We start from the raw sequence: 18,732 nt of genomic DNA, 5'->3' as shown, positions 1-18,732 counted from the left end.
CAGGAGTCCCAAGTGGAATATTATTTGATCATAAAAAGGAATGAGGTGCTGATCCAGCCTACAACATGGATGACCTTGAAAACATCATGCTAAGTTAGAGAAGCCAGACACATATTGTATGATTCCTTTTATATGACATTCCCAGATATGCAAATCCATATAAACAAAGTAAATTCATGATTCCAAGGGGCTAGGAGAAGGGAAAAATGGGAAGTAATTGCTAATAGGACAGGACTACTTTTGGGTGTGGTAATAAAACTGTCATATGGAGTTAGGTAGTGACAGTTGATATGTGATGGCTGTACAATCTTTTTTTTTTGTTAAACAATTATTTATTCATGAGAGACAGAGAGACAGGCAGAGACACAGGCAGAGGGAGAAGCAGTCTCCCTGCAGGGAGCCCAATGCAAGACTCGATCCTGGGACTCTGGGATCACGCCCTGAGCTGAAGGCAGACGCCCAACCACTGAGACAACTAGACGTCCCATGGCTGTACAATCTTATGAGCAGAATAGAAGCTAGTCAACTGTGCACTGTTAGATGGTGAATTCTATCTTAATTTAAAAGAACAGGGAGGTCTGTATGTTCTGGGATGATATACTCTAAAATACATTAAATGAAAAAAGAAAATACACAACAGTGCACACGGTGTACTACCACATGCTTAAAGAAACTAATGTACACACAGTTCGCAGGCATAAAATCTCTGACATGGGAGAACCAGTAACATTACTCCGAAAGGGAGGGGATCTGGGTGGCCAAAGAATAGGGGTGGCCTGGAAGGGAAACGAACCTTCCCAGGATACCCTTTTGTATCTTTCGATTTTTTTATTTTTATTTTATTTATTTTTATTTTTTTTTCTTTCGATTTTTTTAGAAGACTTTATTATTCATGAGACAGGCAGAGGAGGAAGCAGCAGGCTCCCTGAGGAGCAGGGAGCCCGACGCGGGACTCAACCCCAGAAGCCTGGGATCACAACCTGAGCCACTCAGGTGCCCCACCTTTTTATTTATTTATTTATTTATTTATTTATTTATTTATTTATTTAGTTTATTTTTTAAATTATTTATTTATTTATTCATGATAGACACAGAGATTGAGAGAGAGAGGCAGAGACACAGGAGGAGGGAGAAGCGAGCTCCATGCCAGGAGCCCAACACAGTACTTGATCCTGGGACCCCAAGATTGCGCCCTGGGCCAAAGGCAGGCGCCAAACCGCTGAGCCACCCAGGGATCCCCCCTTTTTATTTTTATACAGAATATAAGTATTACCACTTGCTTGTGTGTTTGTTTTTTATTTTTTATTTTTATTTTTTAAGATTTTATTTATTTATCCATGAGAGACACAGGCAGAGGGAGAAGCAGGCTCCCTGCAGGGAGCCCAACATGGGACTCAATCCCGGGGCTCCAGGATCATGCCCTCGGCCGAAGGCAAGCGCTAAACCGCTGAGCCACCCAGGGATCCCCGTTTCTTATTTTAAGGAAAGAAAGATGAAAAACTCTGATTTATCATTAGTCTTAAGGTTTTTTTTAAGGGATCATCTTCATTTTCTTCTATAATCAGCTGAGGAGATAGCCACCCATTTAGTCAGGTTTGTTTATTCTTTAGCCGCTGAAGCATTTAAGATGACAGTTTTTACTCTAGATACTTAATGATATTGTATACACTATACTTGAGAATGTTTTGCTTTCTCATGGAGAAAGAAAGCCTAAATATAAATCTCTAGACTATCTATCTAGTAGTCCTGCAACACAATTTTAATAAGTTTTACTGATAACTGAACAATTTATTCAATATGGCAGGGATATGACAACCGTGGTTGTAAAGTATCTGGTCTTATAAGTCAGGAGCTATTATCCTTGACCCACTGCTCAATCCACTTCAGTATCTGATTGATGTTATCTTCCAGATCTTCTGGTTTATTGCTGGGCAGCTGATGTACTATTTCTTCTTTGTAGGATGCTAATGCTTCCTCGTAAAGAACTTGAAAAATTTCACACTGAATATTGTCTTTTAGTTTCTTCTCATTATAACCCCTGGAAGGCAATGAGAAGGTAAGAAAACCAAAAGCAAACTGAATGACATTAACTAGAATTTTAGGAACACACTAGAAACTGGACACTTTTAAATACATGAAAAATCATGCAAAAATACTTCTTTAGTCTATTTACCTCGAGAAGACGATTGGCAGCTGTAAGTATGAGTGACTTTTGGCAAGAGGGTTAACTAAGGTCCAGTGTTTACAGTTATCTTAATTTGCCCCCCACAATTTGTCATTCACTCGATTAGCAAACATACCTACCTACCTCGTCAGATATTGAGCTATGAGATAAATATATCTACAGCTGTGGTCCTAGATTTCAAAACAATTAGAGGAGTTAAAATATAGATAAAAATAACTAGATGGCATATAAAAATGAAATATTTGGGACTCCTGGGTGGCTCAGTGGTCAAGCGCCTGCCTTTGGCCCAGGGCGTGATCCTGGAGTTCCGGAATCGGGTCCCACATCGGTATCCCTGCAGGGAGCCCGCTTCTCCCTCTCCCTGTGTCTCTGCCTCTCTCTCTCTCTGTCTCTCATGAATAAATACATAAAATCTTAAAAAAAAAAAAAAATCATGGGAGGCGACTGGCTGGGTCAGTTGATAAAACATGTGACTCTTGATCTTCGGGCTGTAAATCTGAGCCCCACATTGGGTGGAGAGGTTACTTAAAAGTAAAATCTCTAAAAAAAATAAAAAAGGCATATTTATGATAGGAATGCTATATATTAATTGGGTACTTGGTCATACAGATATATGTATCTATGCTTTCCCAATTTCAAAGACATTAAAAAATTAACACATAATCTTTACACAGATATATAAATTAAGCAACTAATTAGCTAAAGAAAAAGATAAAAAAATATTCAAATTCAACTTTTGACAAGATTAAAATGAATTACTTAAAAGGTGATTAACTTTATGAAAACATAACCACAATGAGAGAAAACTTTTGCACATCATGTATCTGATAAGAAATTTGCATCTGAAATACAAAAAACATAACTTAATTAAAAAAGAAGAATAACCCAATAAAAAATTGGGCAAAGCATCTGAAGGGCTCTTTCTCCCAAGAACACATATACAAATGGATAATAAGCATATGAAAAAATGTTCAACATCATTAGTGAACAAGGAAAAGCAAATAAAAACCACAACGAGATACTACTTCATATCCACTGTGATGGCTACTATCAAAAAGACAAAACAATGAGTGTTCGCAAGGATGTGGAAATAAGAGTCTTCATACATTGCTCTTGGGAAGGTGAATTGGTACAGCCACTTGGAAACACAGTCTAACAGTTCCTCCAAAGGTTAAACATGGAGTTACAGTAATACCCAGCAGTCCTATTCTTAAATTCCATATCCAAGAAAAATGAACATATTATGCCCATACAAAACCAGAGGCATGGATGTTCATAGCAGTATTATTTATAACAGCCAAAAAAGGAAATTCAGACATCTATAATCTGATAAATAGATAAATAAAATATGGCATATCCATACAACGGAATATTATTTGGCAAAAAAAATGAAATACTGATACGTGCTGAACCCTGAAACATGCTAAAGAAGCCACGAAAGACCACATATTGGAAGATTTCATTTATATCAAATGTCCAGAACAGGGAAATCCAGAGATAGGTAAATTAGCAGTTGCCTAGGACTGAGGGAATGGGGGTATATGAGGGATTTTGCTAATGGGTATGGGTTTTTTGGGAGGACGGGGACAGTGAGCATTTTCTAAAATTGGTTGTAATGATGGATGCATAATTCTGTGAATATACTTAAAACCATTGATTTGTATACTTCAAATGGAATTGTATGTATGTGAACTTATCTAAATAAAGCTGTTTTTTTAAGGGTGATTATTTGTAACTTTTTCAGTGGCTATAAACAACAAAACCCTAGCAAAAACAAAACAAAACAAAAACCCTAGCACGCTCATAGTTTTTTCAGACCCTAGTCAGTCTTGGCTGTTTACATAAAACAGTAATTTTAAGATTTTATTTTTAAGTAATATCTGCATTCAAAGTGGGGGTCAAACTTACAACCCCAAGATCGAGTTGCATGCTCTACCAACTGAGCCAGGTGCCTCAAAACAGTAATTTTTCTAAAAGATTGTATTTACTTATTTGAGGGAGAGAGAGAGAGAGAATGGGGGGGGGGGGTGGACAGAGGGAGAGGAAGAAGCAGACTCCCCACTGAGCAGGGAGCTGCATGTGGGACTTGATCCCAGGACCCCAAGATTACAGCCTGAGCCAAAGTCAGATGCTTAACTGACTGAAGCACCCAGGTGCCCTCCAAAATAATAATTGCTAATAAAAACTTTGAATTGCCTTGTTTGAGAAAAGGAATGTGTACCATTACGGTCTTTGTTACTTCTCATTTTAAATACTTTTAATGGCTTTTCACTGCTGAAAGAAAGATTAAAGTTTTAGGTATAGCTCCAACGTTCCCTGTATATTTGCTGCCACACTCCTTGCTGCAAGGATTTTGCAAATATCCCATGCAGTGATGGCTAGTCCAAGCTGATTACCACCAGTGAGACCTACAAATTCTACACCTGGACTTAGAGGCAAACTTTTAGGGCTTTCCTTCTGAGACTGCCTTGTAAGTCCCTCTAGAATCTCCATGTTACCCAGCTTGAATCAAAACACAGTGGAAAAATGTTTCCCATAAAAATATCTCTTTCTTGGTTATTCTGGATTAAGTCTGATGCTCTCGTGGAGGGACCAACTAAAATATATTTTAAAGGTTGTGGAATGTTGACATGTCATGTCTCTTTTTCATAAGCTCCCCTATTCACGTTGTGGGAATGATATGAGAGAGGTTAACGTTCACTCAGGAGTCAGAGTATGTTATTAGCTTCGCTGTTTTCCCAGCAAGGTTTTACACTGAGGAAAGAGCGCGATTAAACAGGGTTGCTGTAGGGACGCCTGGGTGGCTCAGTGGTTGAGTGTCTGCCTTCGGCTCAGGATGTAACCCCAAGGTCCTGGGATCCCCCACAGAGAGCTTGCTTCTCCCTCTGCCTGTGTCTCTGCCTCTCTCTCTCTGTGTCTCTCATGAATAAATAAAATCTTAAAAAAAAATAGGGTTGCTCTATAGTATATTTTACTGAATCAAACTGTCAACTGCACTATTCATGTACACAGTTATAAACTACTGCCTGTGTGTGTGTGTTTTTTTTTTAAATATTTTGTTTATTTACTCATGAGAGACACAGAGAGAGAGGCAGAGACACAGGAAGAGGGAGAAGCAGGCTCCATGCAGGGAGCCCGATGTGGGACTCGATCCCGGGACCCTGGGGTCACGCCCTGGGCTGAAGGTGGTGCCAAACCGCCGAGCCACCCAGGCTGCCCCTTGCCTGTGTTTTATACACACATCTTTTTCTCATGAATTCAAAACCTTGGTACCATACAGACTTGGTTATATAACGAGACACCGAGAGCCAAACTTTCAAACAGAATCCTTGATCATGGTGTTACTAGCCAATTTCAGGAATCTGAATAAAGGTTTATATCATACTTTAAAAATTCAGTGTTTTTCCTTTCTTACCTTGTTTCTAGTCTTTTGTACAGTACACTGTTATCTGCTTGCAGCACAAAAACTATATGGAACCAGCGTTCAGGGAAGAAATCACAACCATGGTAATCAACAATAACTCCACCTTCACTCATTTGGTTTTCTAATTCATCAACTACCTGTAAGAAAGGGAAAAAAAGAATGCATAAAAAAATGTCAAAAAAAAATAAAAATAAAAAAAATGTCAACCTTCCTATTACATTTTAAGAAGTATACTTTATAGGGGCACCTGGGTGGCTCAGTTGGTTAAACATCCAACTTTTGATTTTGGCTCAACTAATGATCTCAAGGTTGTGAGATCAAGCCCTATTTGGCTCTGTGCTGAACATGGAGTCTGCTTAAGATTCTCTCTCTCCCTCTCCTTCTGCTCCTGTCCCCCCGACCCCAACTCGTGCTCACTCTCTCCGCTTTAGAAACAAACAAGAGAAGTGTACCTTATTTTTTAAAAATTGTACTTACTCTGTCTTCATCTAAAATGGGGCAATCATACTCTTCATCGTAGCCATCATATAATTGTCCTAAAAGAGATTTACATTGGCTTACTAAAGTAGTATTTACCAAGTAACTTTCAGAAGTCTTCAATTTTATTTTTTTTCAGAAGTCTTCAATTTTAAACTCTAGGAAAAGAAATACATCAATTACTCTTTTATTTTTATTTTTTTAAGATTTTATTTGTTCATGAGAGACACAGAGAGAGGCAGAGACACAGGTGGAGGGAGAAACAGGCTCCATGCAGGGAGCCCAATGTGGGACTCGATCCTAGGTCTCCAGGATCAGGCCCTGGGCTGAAGGCAGCGCTAAACCGCTGAGCCACCCGGACTGCCCCAAATACCCTTCTAGAGACCGAGGAGGGCGCTAACATGAAAGCTATCACTTGGAGACCACATATAAAGAGCCCTGGTGGTGCAGCGGTTTAGCGCCGCCTACAGCCTGGGGTGTGATCTTGGGGACCCTGGATCCAGTCCCACATCAGGCTCCCTGCATGGAGCCTGCTTCTCCCTCTGCCTGTTCCTCTGCCCCTCTCCCTCTGTCTCTATGAATAAATAGATAAAATTTTAAAAAAAGAGCAATTCTGATAAATTTGAATTTTTCTAGAAGGAAATTGAATAGCAATCTATCTTTTACCAATTTTAGCTATCAAAATATCAAATTTATAGTATCAAATTTGTAAGGCTAAGGAGATGGAACTTAGTAAAAGCAACAACAGATTCTAGATTCTAAAAATGAACCTTCTGTCACAGAAGTCACATCTTCATAAGGTCTAGGTAAGGAGAGTCAAAATCTAGGTGTTCCTGAACAGTATTGTTACTCCTAGATTTCCAGTATCCCCAAAACCCACAGGTTAAATAAACATCTTACTTCAGGAGGCAAAACAAGAATAATGGGCAGTTATAAAGAAGGCAGATTTAAATCTATTAGAATTTTCCAACAGGGATACCTGGGTGGCTCAGTGGTTTAGCATCTGCCTTCAGCTCAGGGAGTGATTTTGGGTCCTGGGATCGAGTCCCGTCTTGGGGTCCCTACAGGGAGCCTGCTTCTCCCTCTGCATGTGTCATCTCTGCCTCTCTGTGTCTCTCGTGAATAAATAAAATTTTAAAAAAGAATTTTCCAACTAATCGAAACTGGCTTTCAAAGGAAGTCTTGTGGGCAGCCCAGGTGGCTCAGTGGCTTAGCGCCACCTTTAGCCCAGGGCCTGATCCTGGAGACCCGGGATCGAGTCCTGCGTCGGGCTCCCTGCATGGAGCCTGCTTCTCCCTCTGCCTGTGTTTCTGCTTCTCTCTGGGTCTCTCATGAATAAGTAAATAAAATCTTAAAAAAAAGTCTTGTTTTAGAAGGTGGGACACAGGGGCACCTAGGTGGCTCAGTTGTTTTGAGCGTCTACCTTTTGCTCAGGTCCTGATCTCAGGGTCCAGCCCTGGGTCAAGCCCCACATACAGCTCCCCGGGCTCCCTATTCAGCAGGGAATCTGCTTGCTCTCTTCCTTTGCTCCTCCATTCCACGCCTGCTTGTGCTCTCTCAAATAAATAAATCTTACAAAAAAAAAAAGTGAGACATAATCCCACTCTAACCTGAATTTCTAAGATACATGCAGTAAGGCAGGCTTAGACCATCCTTTTAGCCATCTTTAAGAGCATGCTGTGGTCTTCCCACATCTTTCCCTTTGGTATTTTGGCAAAAGTTAGGGGTGCCTGGGTGGCTCAGCTGGTTCAGCATCTGACTCTTGATTTTTTTTTAAAGATTTATTTATTTATGATAGAGAGAGAGAGAGAGAAAGAGAGGCAGAGAGAGAAGCAGGCTCCACCACAGGGAGCCGGACGTGGGACTCGATCCCAGGACTTCAGGATTGCTCCCTGGGCCAAAGGCAGGCGCCAAACCGCTGAGCCACCCAGGGATCCCTGACTCTTGATTTTGGTTCGGGTCATGATCTCAGGGTTGCTCAGCAGAGTCAGCTCAAGATTCTCGGTCTCTCCTGGTCCCACCCGCCTTTATGCACATGCACACATTCTCTATCTCTAAAATAAATAAATGAATGAATAAAATCTTAAAAATATTTTGGTGAAGGTTGAAATTAGGTTAAAATGAGTATGGAAAAAAAAGGGAAAAAAAAGAATAAAAAAATAAAAATAAAATGAGTATGAATTCTGAAGGTGACTCATGGGTAGTCCTGAGGACTGGTGGGAGGCACAGAGGAGCTGCAATTCTTTGTCCTGCCTGGAGGGTTTATGGACTGATTCTGGGCACACAAGCCACCTCCAGGCATCTTAGTCTGGCCTTTGCTTCCCTGGATTATTGCTCTACTACCAGAAACTCTAGCTAAAACTGAACTGTCTTCATATTGGGAAAACTGGCTAACAGTTTAGAAAACTGTACCTATAAAGTAGGTGGATCAAAGAGCTAATTTTTTAATTCCAAAGATAACTTCATGGAAAATTTAATCTTTAAAGGAATGATTCATTTGAGTCTGTGAATGACTGAATAAAATACATAAAATGTTAAATCTCTGTTCAATGAAAAATAATGTACCAAGAAAAATAACAGAAATTTTTGTAGTAGGACAAGATACTGAAACGTAGATTATATACTGACCTTCAAAACCCAGATAAAAATATGTAACTTAAAAAATAAGAGTTCAGGGGATCCCTGGGTGGCGCAGCGGTTTGGCGCCTGCCTTTGGCCCAGGGCGTGATCCTGGAGACCCAGGATCAAATCCCACATTGGGCTCCCGGTGCATGGAGCCTGCTTCTCCCTCTGCCTATGTCTCTGCTTCTCTCTCTCTCTGTGACTATCATAAATAAATAAAAATTAAAAAAAAAATAAGAGTTCACACAGGATGGAAAAGATATCTAGTAAACATACCATGAAAAATGTTGGCCTTTCCCAGCTATTAAAGAGAAGCAAATTAAAATGAGCCTTTTTATGCCAGTTGCATTAATTACATACATACACAGTACACTGAAAATGTATTTTTAAGATAATTATAAAAAGAAAAACATTGTACTCATTCACAGAGTTTCTCCACCATTTAACTTCTCACCTGAAAAAATTTTAAGTGATGAAGTGATAAAAAGCATTCAATAGGGAAATACTTAAATCTCAGTTTTCTAATTGGATGAAACATTATGTAATTAAAGTTAAGGAAATAAATATTAGTATTATGTAGCATAGACTAGATTGCACATGAGAAGTGCTTATGACACAAAAGGTAAAACAAAAAGCAGGGGATCCCTGGGTGGCGCAGCGGTTTGGCGCTTGCCTTTGGTCCAGGGCGCGATCCTGGAGACCCGGGATCAAATCCCACGTCAGGCTCCCGGTGCATGGAACCTGCTTCTCCCTCTGCCTATGTCTCTGCCTCTCTCTCTCACTGTGTGACTATCATAAATAAATAAAAATTTAAAAAAAAAAAAAAAAAAGCAGAATTCAAAGTTGTATGCCATAGGACCAAGGATTAGAAGAAAAACAGAAGGAAATGAATTAGGATTTGAAGTACTTTTTCTGTGTATTGTTTTTACAATGCCACAAAACCCAATACCTACTGCTGATTCTGTACTACGTTGGAATCCCTTTGCTCCTTCATATTTTAAACCCTTGACTCTCAAGACTAGTGAAATCATTAAAAATCTATGCTGTCGAGAATAAGACAGCTACTGCAATATTAACTTAGAATTAAAGTTTTTTTTAAAGATTTATTTATTTATTTATTTATTCATGAGAAACACAGAGAGGGAGAGAGAGAGAGAGAGGCAGAGACACAGGCAGAGGGAGAAGCAGGCTCCATGCAAGGAGCCTGATGTGGGACTCGATCCCAGGGCTCCAGGATCATACCCTGGGCTGCAGGCGGCGCTAAACCGCTGCGCCACCGGGGCTGCCCAGAATTAAAGTTTTTATACTGCAATGCTGAAGTGCAGTATTTCTTAAATCATGTTAATGTAGTTGAATAATGTAATCCAAGCTTTCAAACATTCATTTAAAAAACATTTATCAAATACCATGTACAAGTGTCTGTAGACGTAGTAAGGTTTTACTACTGCTCATTATGACCAAGGAGGCAAACAGTCTTTCCCTCAAAGAGTTTACAATAAAATGAAAAAGAGATTAGATCAGTAACCTGGAAATTATACTAGGATGATATTTTAATGTTATGATTCATCATGTTATAAAAGCAAAAGCATGGACACCTATTATGTGGGAACATAAATACGGAATATTAGAGGAGGCTTCCTGGAGGAAGTGACTTTTAAGGGGAGACCGGAGCAGTTACCGGGGGGAAAAAAGGTAGAGAAGACTATTTCCAACAGAGAAAAAAGATACGCAAAGCCAGAGAGGGTGGGGAAAAGTCTTTTAGACTAGTTAGAAAATAGGTGATAAAGGGTCAGGTTAATTGAAGCCAGATCAAAAAGGGCCTTTAAGGTTGCAGAGTTAGACTTTATTCTAAGGCAAAATAAAATAAAGCAAATTAAGCATGAAATGACATTATCAATTACAAATATTTAAAAATAGTTTTGGTTTCTCTGCAGAAAATGAGTTGAAAGAAGGCCAGTCAGGACGCAGGAATACCAGATTGTGGCTACTGCAGAATTTTAGGTGACTGATTATTACCATCTGTACCACAGTGAGTGGAGAAATGGATTGTCAACTTCATTTCAAATTTCCCCAAAAAAGGGAAAAACGTATGTTACTTTTGAAAGTTTCAGTTGGAAGTGAAATGTAGAGTTGTATATGTATAGAGTCCTAATTTAAAAAAGATGAAAAGGGATCCCTGGGTGGGGCAGCGGTTTGGCGCCTGCCTTTGGCCCAGGGCACGATCCTGGGGACCTGGGATTGAATCACATGTCGGGCTCCCAGTACATGAAGTATAAAAAATAAAAAATAAATTTTTTTAAATAAATAAAAAATAAAAAAGATGAAAAGGCTTGGATTAAATGACCAAAAGCTTAGAAAATTTTAAATATTTTTTTAAATTTTTATTTATTTATGATAGGCACACAGTGAGAGAGAGAGAGGCAGAGACACAGGCAGAGGGAGAAGTAGGCTCCATGCACCGGGAGCCCGACGTGGGATTCGATCCCGGGTCTCCAGGATCGCGCCCTGGGCCAAAGGCAGGCGCCAAACCACTGCGCCACCCAGGGATCCCCAAAAGCTTAGAAAATTAAATCTATTTTCTAAACAAAGTTTTATGTTTATTTAAAGAGACCTTAGTTGTAGAAGAAAAATTGATTGTGGGACCAGAGTTAAATGGTAAGTTCTGGGCAGCCTGGCTGGCTCAGTGGTTTAGCGCTGCCTTCAGCCCAGGGCGTGATCCTGGAGAACCGGTATCGAGTCTCACATCAGGCTCCCTGCATCCCTGTGTGGAGCCTGCTTCTCCCTCTGCCTGTGTCTCTGCCTCTCTTTCTCTCTCTCTCTGTGTCTCATGAAAAAATAAATAAAATCTTTTTAAAAAAAAAAAAAGGTAAGTTCTTACCTCAAAGATCTTTCCTGCTGTTGTTAGTCAAGCTATAAAAATCATTACATTTTCTTTAACTGCAATCCAAGAATTTATAAACTCACATAAAAGCTGTTAATGATATTGGAATGCTAGCTATTTTGATGCTGTTGCCACTACTTAAAACATTTTCAGATTTCTTACATTATACAATTTTTTTTAAAGATTCTATTTGAGAGAGTGAGCGAGCTGAGAGCAGGAGCAGAGATGGGACGGGGCCAAGGGAGAGGGAGAAGCAGACTCCCTGCTGAGCAGGGAGCCTGATGCGGGGCTCCATCCCAGGACCCCAGGGTTATGACCTGAGCCGAAGGCAGACTCTTAACCAACTGAGCCATCCAGGAGCTCCCCCCATGCCTATCATGGGACCTGAACTCACAATCCTGAGATGTGAGTATGCTCTATTCACTGAGCCAGCCAGGTACCCTCAGATTTCTTACTTTGGAAACATATTTACCACATTTACCTCAATCCAACAAGTTTTTATCTATAATGCAATTACCACAAGAAGGTAGTGGATTTAGAAGTTCTCAGTGCTTTGCTATCTGACCGTTTATTGTTTAGAGAAAAGCACAATGGATTCTACTTAGAAAAGTGAGCACTAAAGATGAGACATTTGAGTTGGGCCTTTTATGTATTTTTTAAATTTCTTAAAAGATTTTATTTATTTATATATTTGAGAGGGAGAGAGAAAGTAGAGAGGAGCAAGGGGAGGAGGGGCAGAGGGAGAAGCAGACTGCCAGCTGAGCGGGGAGTCCAATGCGAGACTGATTCCAGGACCTGGAGATCATGACCTGAGTCACCCAGGCGCCCTAGTTGGGGCCTTTTAGAGTTGTTTATATACTAAATAAGGAAAAGCATCTATAGGTAAAGGGAATAGTACGTATAACGACATGGAGATCAGTTCCCTTGGCTGAGGAACAGTAAGTGCGCTGTGCATAGACTGAAAGGGACCTCAGGGACTGGCTGCAGGGAAAGCTGAAGGTAAACTATGACCAGTTCATCACCTATGTCATTATAGAGGATGGACTTTATCAGAAAAAAGTTCAAGTCTTGTTTATTCCTTCTCCTTTTTTTTAAAAGGATATAATGAGGAGGGAAGGAATAGTTATTGAAGAGTGTAAGACTCAGCAGAAATGGGCTTGAAGATGGAATGGGGTACCATAGCAATTTTTCAGGCAAACCATCAAGATTTTCAGGGCAAGTGCATCTGTGTAGCGTTAGAATGCATTTCTATGTGTGGGGAACAGGAATCAAAAGTGGGCAGGTAAGTATATGCTGCTTTTTCAGCCTATTAGTCTGGCAACTACCAAGGTAGTTGCCTTTAGTGGGTGTCTAGAAACTAGCCTCTTTTAAAAGGGAGTGACTAGTCTAGAGTGAATGAGATTACTAAAGGGAACGGCAAAATCACAACACAGCTGGCGTGAAGTCAGGAGAAGGAGGTACAGGGTGGGAGGGAGAGGATCACACGCAGACTGGGAGACAACAGCACTGGAGAGGGTAGTTTCAAAGCCTTCCAAGGAAGGTAAAAAATTAGATAAAGACGAGGTTAGAGTGGGGCTGGCAAACTTTTTCTGTTAAAACGCCAGACAGTAAATACTTCAGGCTTTGTGGACTAGTCTTCAGCTCACGTGGTTCCTATAAAAAACAGCAGCAGCTTGCCAACTTCTGGGGTAGAAAAAGATCACAAATTTAAGTGTTGAGGGCTCAGCTATGGTTTACAACCAGTTTCCAATGGATCCAAAGTTAATGTGATACTTTGTCTAGACCTGTGGGACTCCTGGGGTTTACCCACAGGGGCTGAAAACTGATAAACATGTGGCAGGAAAATTAAGGGTGTTGTTGCTAAGTGATTACATATGGGAAAGGCTATCAAGTGAGGAGGAATCTGAGACTGGAATAACAAAGGTAAAAAAAGCATTCTTAGCCACACCATATCAGGATTCCCAATATTATTGAACTAAATTCCCCACCTAATTTTTCCTGCCTTGGTTCTAAATGGCCTAAGAATGGTCTCTTACAAATAATACAGCAATTCAACAGGATTACTAGACTGGCAATAAACTCCATTTGGATAGATTTAAAACGAGGGTGGTTTTTGTTTTTGGTCTTGTTTCTTTTTTTTTCTTTTAAAGATTTTATTTATTTCTTCATAGAGACACAGCTAGGGAGAGAGAGAGAGAGGCAGAGACACAGGCAGAGGGAGAAGCAGGCACCATGCAGGGAGCCTGATGTGGGACTCGAGCCTGGGTCTCCAGGATCACGCCCTGGGCTGCAGGCGGCTGCCCTCATCTTGTTTCTTTATACCAGGGTGTCCCAATCTCACTACTACTGACATTTTGAGCTTGGTAATTCTTTTATGGGAGTGGAGGGTATTCTATGAATTGTAGGATGTTCAAAAGAATCCCTGGCCTCCACCCCAGTCTGACTATCAAGTCTCCAGAAATTGCCAAATATCCCCTGAAGGGCAAAATCACACCTGAGAGCCACTGCCTTATAGATGATTACATGGTTTCCCTTAAAATATATCACTATTTTTTTTAAGATTTTATTTATTTATTCATGAGAGATACAAGGAGAGAGGCAGAGACATAGGCAGAGGGAGAAGCAGGCTCCATGCAGTGAGCCTGATGTGGGACTCAATCCCAGAACCCCAGGATCACACCCTGGGCTGAAGGTGGATGTTCAACCACTGAGCCACCCAGGCATCCCAAAATATATCACTATTTGAGAAAAACGAGGAGGACAGGTGTCTCAGTGTATTTTCTAATTAAGATTTTATTTTGGAATGTTCTCTGGTTAAATTTTCAGATATATTCAAGTGGCATCCGTGAACAAAACCAGTCTGGTACATTATGAAAAACCTTATCAAGAACCACATCTAACACATATTAAGTCAGGCAGAAATCCTTCATCTGGTATTGTTAAGGGGGGAACCCCAACTTTTCCTTTAAGGCTTAGATTCTAACTCATTAAATAATTTCAATAAAATCTAGAGAATGTTGGGTGCCTCCGTGGCTCAGCTGGTTAAGCATCTGCCTTCAGCTGGGTCACGATCCCCCTTTCATCGGGCTCCCTGCTTTCCCTCTCCCTCTGCCCCTCCTCCCACTAGTACCCAGGCTTGCTCTCACATGGATAAATAAAATCTTTAAAAAAAATAAAAGCTTTAAAAATACAGAGGACACCTGGGACTACACACCCTAAGGTGTACACACACTGGCTAAAACAGTGTTGAGTAAAAGTATGAAAGGAACCAAATGTCTAGGGTTACTGTTCCTCTCCGTACTACTCATGATAGATTATACCAACCTCATTAAGTTTAGAAATGGTAAATTCAGTGGGTAAGATAAACAGGGAGGCTGAAATTGACAACTCTGTGACTCTGAAATCACTTGAGAAAGACGGAGTTCAACAGACAAGGGAAGAAAACCAGATTTTATACAGGTATAAAACGGAGACTGACTAGCCATGTAAAACAGCAAAAAAATACCTAAATTTTAACTATACTTAAATACCAGACCTGGACTAAAAATACGAGCATGATACTATCAAATACACGAAAAAGCCAAGATGTACAATAACCTGCAAAATGGGATAATGGGAAAAAAAAATTTAAGTTTTAAAATGGGGACATACTGGGAGGCACGAAGAGTCCTTAAATATAACCAGAGATAAATAGGACCTAGGAAGAAACTGAGTAACTGAAGAGAAATCCAAACAGATGAAGTGGACTCTCCAAAAAAGAGACACGGTTAAACTTCAGCAATCTCAATGAGGCCCTAAGAGTGATTTATACACCAGGGATGATACTGTGATCTAAATATCTGAAGGTACTAGAAGTACCGCTCTAGTGTTTATGAATAGACCACAACTTCAAGTTGTCGTCACTGCTATTCCTGCTGGTGACACGTAAGAGAACTGCTTCTAAAAACATAACTGCCAAAGTACCAACGACCAAACTGATGAACAACAATTTTATTTTTCACACTTAAAGGCTAATGAATAACCATTACTAATCCTATTAAAGAAAACCCAACATCTCAATAGGAAAGGATAACTATATTTACTCATTAAATACCATTTAAGTTTTCTACAACACAACTAGAAAATACCCAGCATGCACGTTTAATCTCAGTACAATGGATTTAAGACCAAGTTTACAGGTTACAGCATCAAGGCTAGATTACAAATTATCATAGTCATCATCGTCATCATCGTCATCATCATCATCATCTTCTCGTTTTCTTTTCAATGCATTTGATGATTCATTGGAAGTATTTTGTGATGACACCATGTTTGTAGTGATAAGAATGTTTTTGGACCCAATTAATGATGGATTAATCAGAACATTCTGAACTGTGGATGTGGCAGGAATTGATGCTTTTACAGTTGGGGACTGTGATGTGGGCATCTGTACTGTAAACCTCTGCCCTGTGAGGGACATGGGAGTCCCTACTTTAGTTGACACTGACATGGTTTGTGGGGTTGGTGTACCAAGAGTGGGAGTACTTGGTCGGCTAGTAACAGAACCAACACTTAACCGTGGAACTGTTATTCTTCCCGCAGAAGTTGATGCCTTTTTTTGTAAAGACTTAAGTCTATAGTTTGGAGCCGTCAAGCAATATCTATCAGGTGGCAGCCTGGGGCCTGAATATGGCTTGATTAACGGCAAAGGAGTTTGATTTCTTTGCCTTGCAATATCCAACAAAAAATCTCTTGGGGGAGGAGAGGTAAAAGACTGATCAGCACGACACTGAATGGCAAGCCGCACATCGTCTGCATCAACAGTAGCCTTCTTAGCATGGCTTGAATAAATTTTTGCATCATCTAGGATTGTGGTCACATATCGGAACGCAAACTCCAACATCTGATTTATAACTCTTGGTTCATATTCTGTAATCCCCATATCCTTCAGGATTTGTGCCATCATCTGTGCATCTTTCGGCATGCTCTTGGGAGAAGCCATCTTGCCAGACTCCATGATATCTGTTGATCAGACTTTAGACCATTTGAAAAAAATACGTACATTAGATCAAACCTGAAATAGTTACTGTAGTAGCAACTGTCAGGAACTTTAAAAATTTTAAATACTGTTAAATTTTTGAAAATATATTTAAAATTTCTTAATGTCAAATCTTTTTAATGAGGCACACTTTGAAGTTATCTTTACTTAAATTTATTGAATTTCTATTCTGTACAAATCACAGAATAAAAAAAAAAACTAAAGACACAAATAAGGAGGTGACAAAAGAGCAGGGGAAAACTGGGTAAAATAAATAAAAACATTTATCACTGTAGAATAATGTGCAGTTGTGTGTGGGCATGCAACTATCTAATCTGAAAAGAAACCACAGAAATGTCATGTCGTAGTGAGCTCCAAGTAACCTGTCCTTCCAGTGATATCTCTACTCACTGTCTCCACAGGTAGGCTTTGTACCATGCAAACCTTTATGTGTCTGCCCACCTCAAAAACATTCTCCCCAAGTCCCGTCCGTCTCTTTTAAGGAAGCCTTCCCAATTACTACCATTCAGAAAAACTCCTGGCCAACAGGGTGGGGCAGGATGAGGGATCATGTTCAACATCACTGGGACAGAGTACCATACACTTTATTAATTTCTCTTTCCAGGGATCCCAATGGAGTATGGATTCCTTAACGGCACTCTATCTCAGCTTTTCTTTTCTTTCTTTTTTTTTTTTTAAGATTTTATTTATTTATTCATGAGAGACACAGAGAGAGGCAGAGACACAGGTAGAGGGAGAAGCAGGCTCCATGCAGGGAGCCCAACATGGGGCTCAATCCCAGGACTCCAGGATCATGCCCTGGGCCACAGGCAAGCAAACTGCTGGGCCACCCGGTCTGCCCTGTCTCGGCTTCTTGTGTCCCCTCACAAGGACAGCACCAAACACTCTACCATCGACTCTTGTTTGAAAAAAACCAACACCAAAGTATCCCTTACCTTCTTGAGCTAAATCACCCACATTAATGTATTTCAGTCCTGATCTCGATGCAAGTTCTTTGCCTAGTGTGGTTTTTCCAACCCCCGGGGTACCTGTAAGACAAGCCACAGGACAGTACTTACTGGTCGTGAAACACGCTCCTTAGACTTTACCAACCCATCTCCCCTTTTTAAGGTCTTTAAAAAAAAAAAAAAAGAAAACACTGAAATGAAAAATGTCCCAATTAATCCTCTGTGAACTAATACACTCTGCGATCTTATCAAACGGCTCAAAACCTGCCGCCTAACAGGATCTCACCGAGTGTCACCTGGTTTAGCACGAGGGGGGCCTGGGTGACTCGGATACCGACTTGCAGACCCGCCCGCCCCCGAAACAGATTCTCCCAGAATCCCAGCTATCTCAAACTAATATCGTTTATTTGCTTTACTTTTTTTTTTTTTTTAGTTAAGAACTTATTCATAGAAAAAAACGTAACCAGTATGGAAGACAGCTATCGCCCCGGGAACTTCACAGTCGGAAAGCTTCCAATGTCAGCTCAACACACGAACACGGTGAAGATAATCGCCCTACGTTCATAAATATCCGAACCCTCTGACCCAAATGTGACCGTCGGATACAAAAGGAAATGCGAAACGGCCCGGGAAGGCCTAAGGGAAGGCGCCGAGCACTACGACCGGCCAAGGGTCGGCCCGGGCCTTACGTCATCTCGGCAAAAAAAAAAAAAAAAAAAAAATTTGCAATCAAAAAACAGAGTAGGTAAGATCCGGGAGTGTCCAGAAAGGTGACCGGGGCCTGTCCGCGCCCCCGAGCGGCCTGGAGCCGCGGTGCCCCCGCCCCCACCCCCGCCCCGCAGCGGCCGGAGGACCGCCCAGCACCCCGGGACCCAGCACCGGTCGGCACCCCCGGGGCGCCCCCCGCCTGCCCCGCTGCCCCACGGCAAGCGGCGCCCGCCGCCTGCCTCGCCTGCCCGCCGCCCCCCGCCCGCCCGCCGCGCGCCTGACCGGTGAGCAGGATGTTCGGGAGCAACATGGTCCTCGGCGCGCTGGCTCCGGCCGCCGGCGGCTGACGCACGGCACGCACAGCGGGAGGGGCCGGAAGGGGCGGGCTGCGGCGGGCGCCCGCGGCCCCCGGCTCGTCACCGCCCCGCGCGGCGCTCGCGGCCCCCGCCC

General features: G+C 41.4%; 2 protein-coding genes across 2 annotated transcripts; both read right to left on the bottom strand.

Moving 5' to 3' along the window:
• Positions 1 to 112: 112 nt before the first annotated feature.
• AK6 (adenylate kinase 6) lies at positions 113 to 18,652 on the bottom strand. The gene is made up of 5 exons (XM_055332684.1): positions 18,565 to 18,652; positions 17,563 to 17,655; positions 6,087 to 6,145; positions 5,601 to 5,746; positions 113 to 2,038 (listed from the first exon to the last, which is right to left on the bottom strand). Exons 1-5 carry the CDS (start codon positions 18,590 to 18,592, stop codon positions 1,846 to 1,848), a joined length of 519 nt encoding a protein of 172 aa, XP_055188659.1. The 5' UTR covers positions 18,593 to 18,652; the 3' UTR covers positions 113 to 1,845.
• On the bottom strand, positions 15,565 to 17,644 carry TAF9 (TATA-box binding protein associated factor 9). The gene is made up of 2 exons (XM_055332683.1): positions 17,563 to 17,644; positions 15,565 to 16,602 (listed from the first exon to the last, which is right to left on the bottom strand). Exon 2 carries the CDS (start codon positions 16,583 to 16,585, stop codon positions 15,788 to 15,790), a length of 798 nt encoding a protein of 265 aa, XP_055188658.1. The 5' UTR covers positions 16,586 to 16,602; positions 17,563 to 17,644; the 3' UTR covers positions 15,565 to 15,787.
• Positions 18,653 to 18,732: the final 80 nt, after the last annotated feature.

The sequence above is a fragment of the Nyctereutes procyonoides genome, unplaced genomic scaffold (assembly GCF_905146905.1).
Source record: "Nyctereutes procyonoides isolate TBG_1078 unplaced genomic scaffold, NYPRO_anot_genome, whole genome shotgun sequence".
In the NCBI taxonomy this organism is placed as follows: Eukaryota; Metazoa; Chordata; class Mammalia; order Carnivora; family Canidae; genus Nyctereutes; species Nyctereutes procyonoides.
The sequence above is the reverse complement of the archived record's forward strand: the minus strand, read 5'-3'. Positions and strand labels throughout refer to the sequence as shown.

What these genes read in the sequence shown, in the direction of transcription:
- AK6 (XM_055332684.1), bottom strand. Translation starts at nt 18,592, where the DNA reads ATGTTGCTCCCGAACATCCTGCTCACCG. An exon ending in GGGTGATTTAGCTCAAGAAG is followed by an intron (nt 6,146 to 17,562) that starts GTAAGGGATACT and finishes AATCTCTTTTAG; the next exon opens with GACAATTATATGATGGCTAC. An exon ending in CCATTTTAGATGAAGACAGA is followed by an intron (nt 5,747 to 6,086) that starts GTAAGTACAATT and finishes CCTTTCTTACAG; the next exon opens with GTAGTTGATGAATTAGAAAA.
- TAF9 (XM_055332683.1), bottom strand. Translation starts at nt 16,585, where the DNA reads ATGGAGTCTGGCAAGATGGCTTCTCCCAAGAGCATGCCGAAAGATGCA.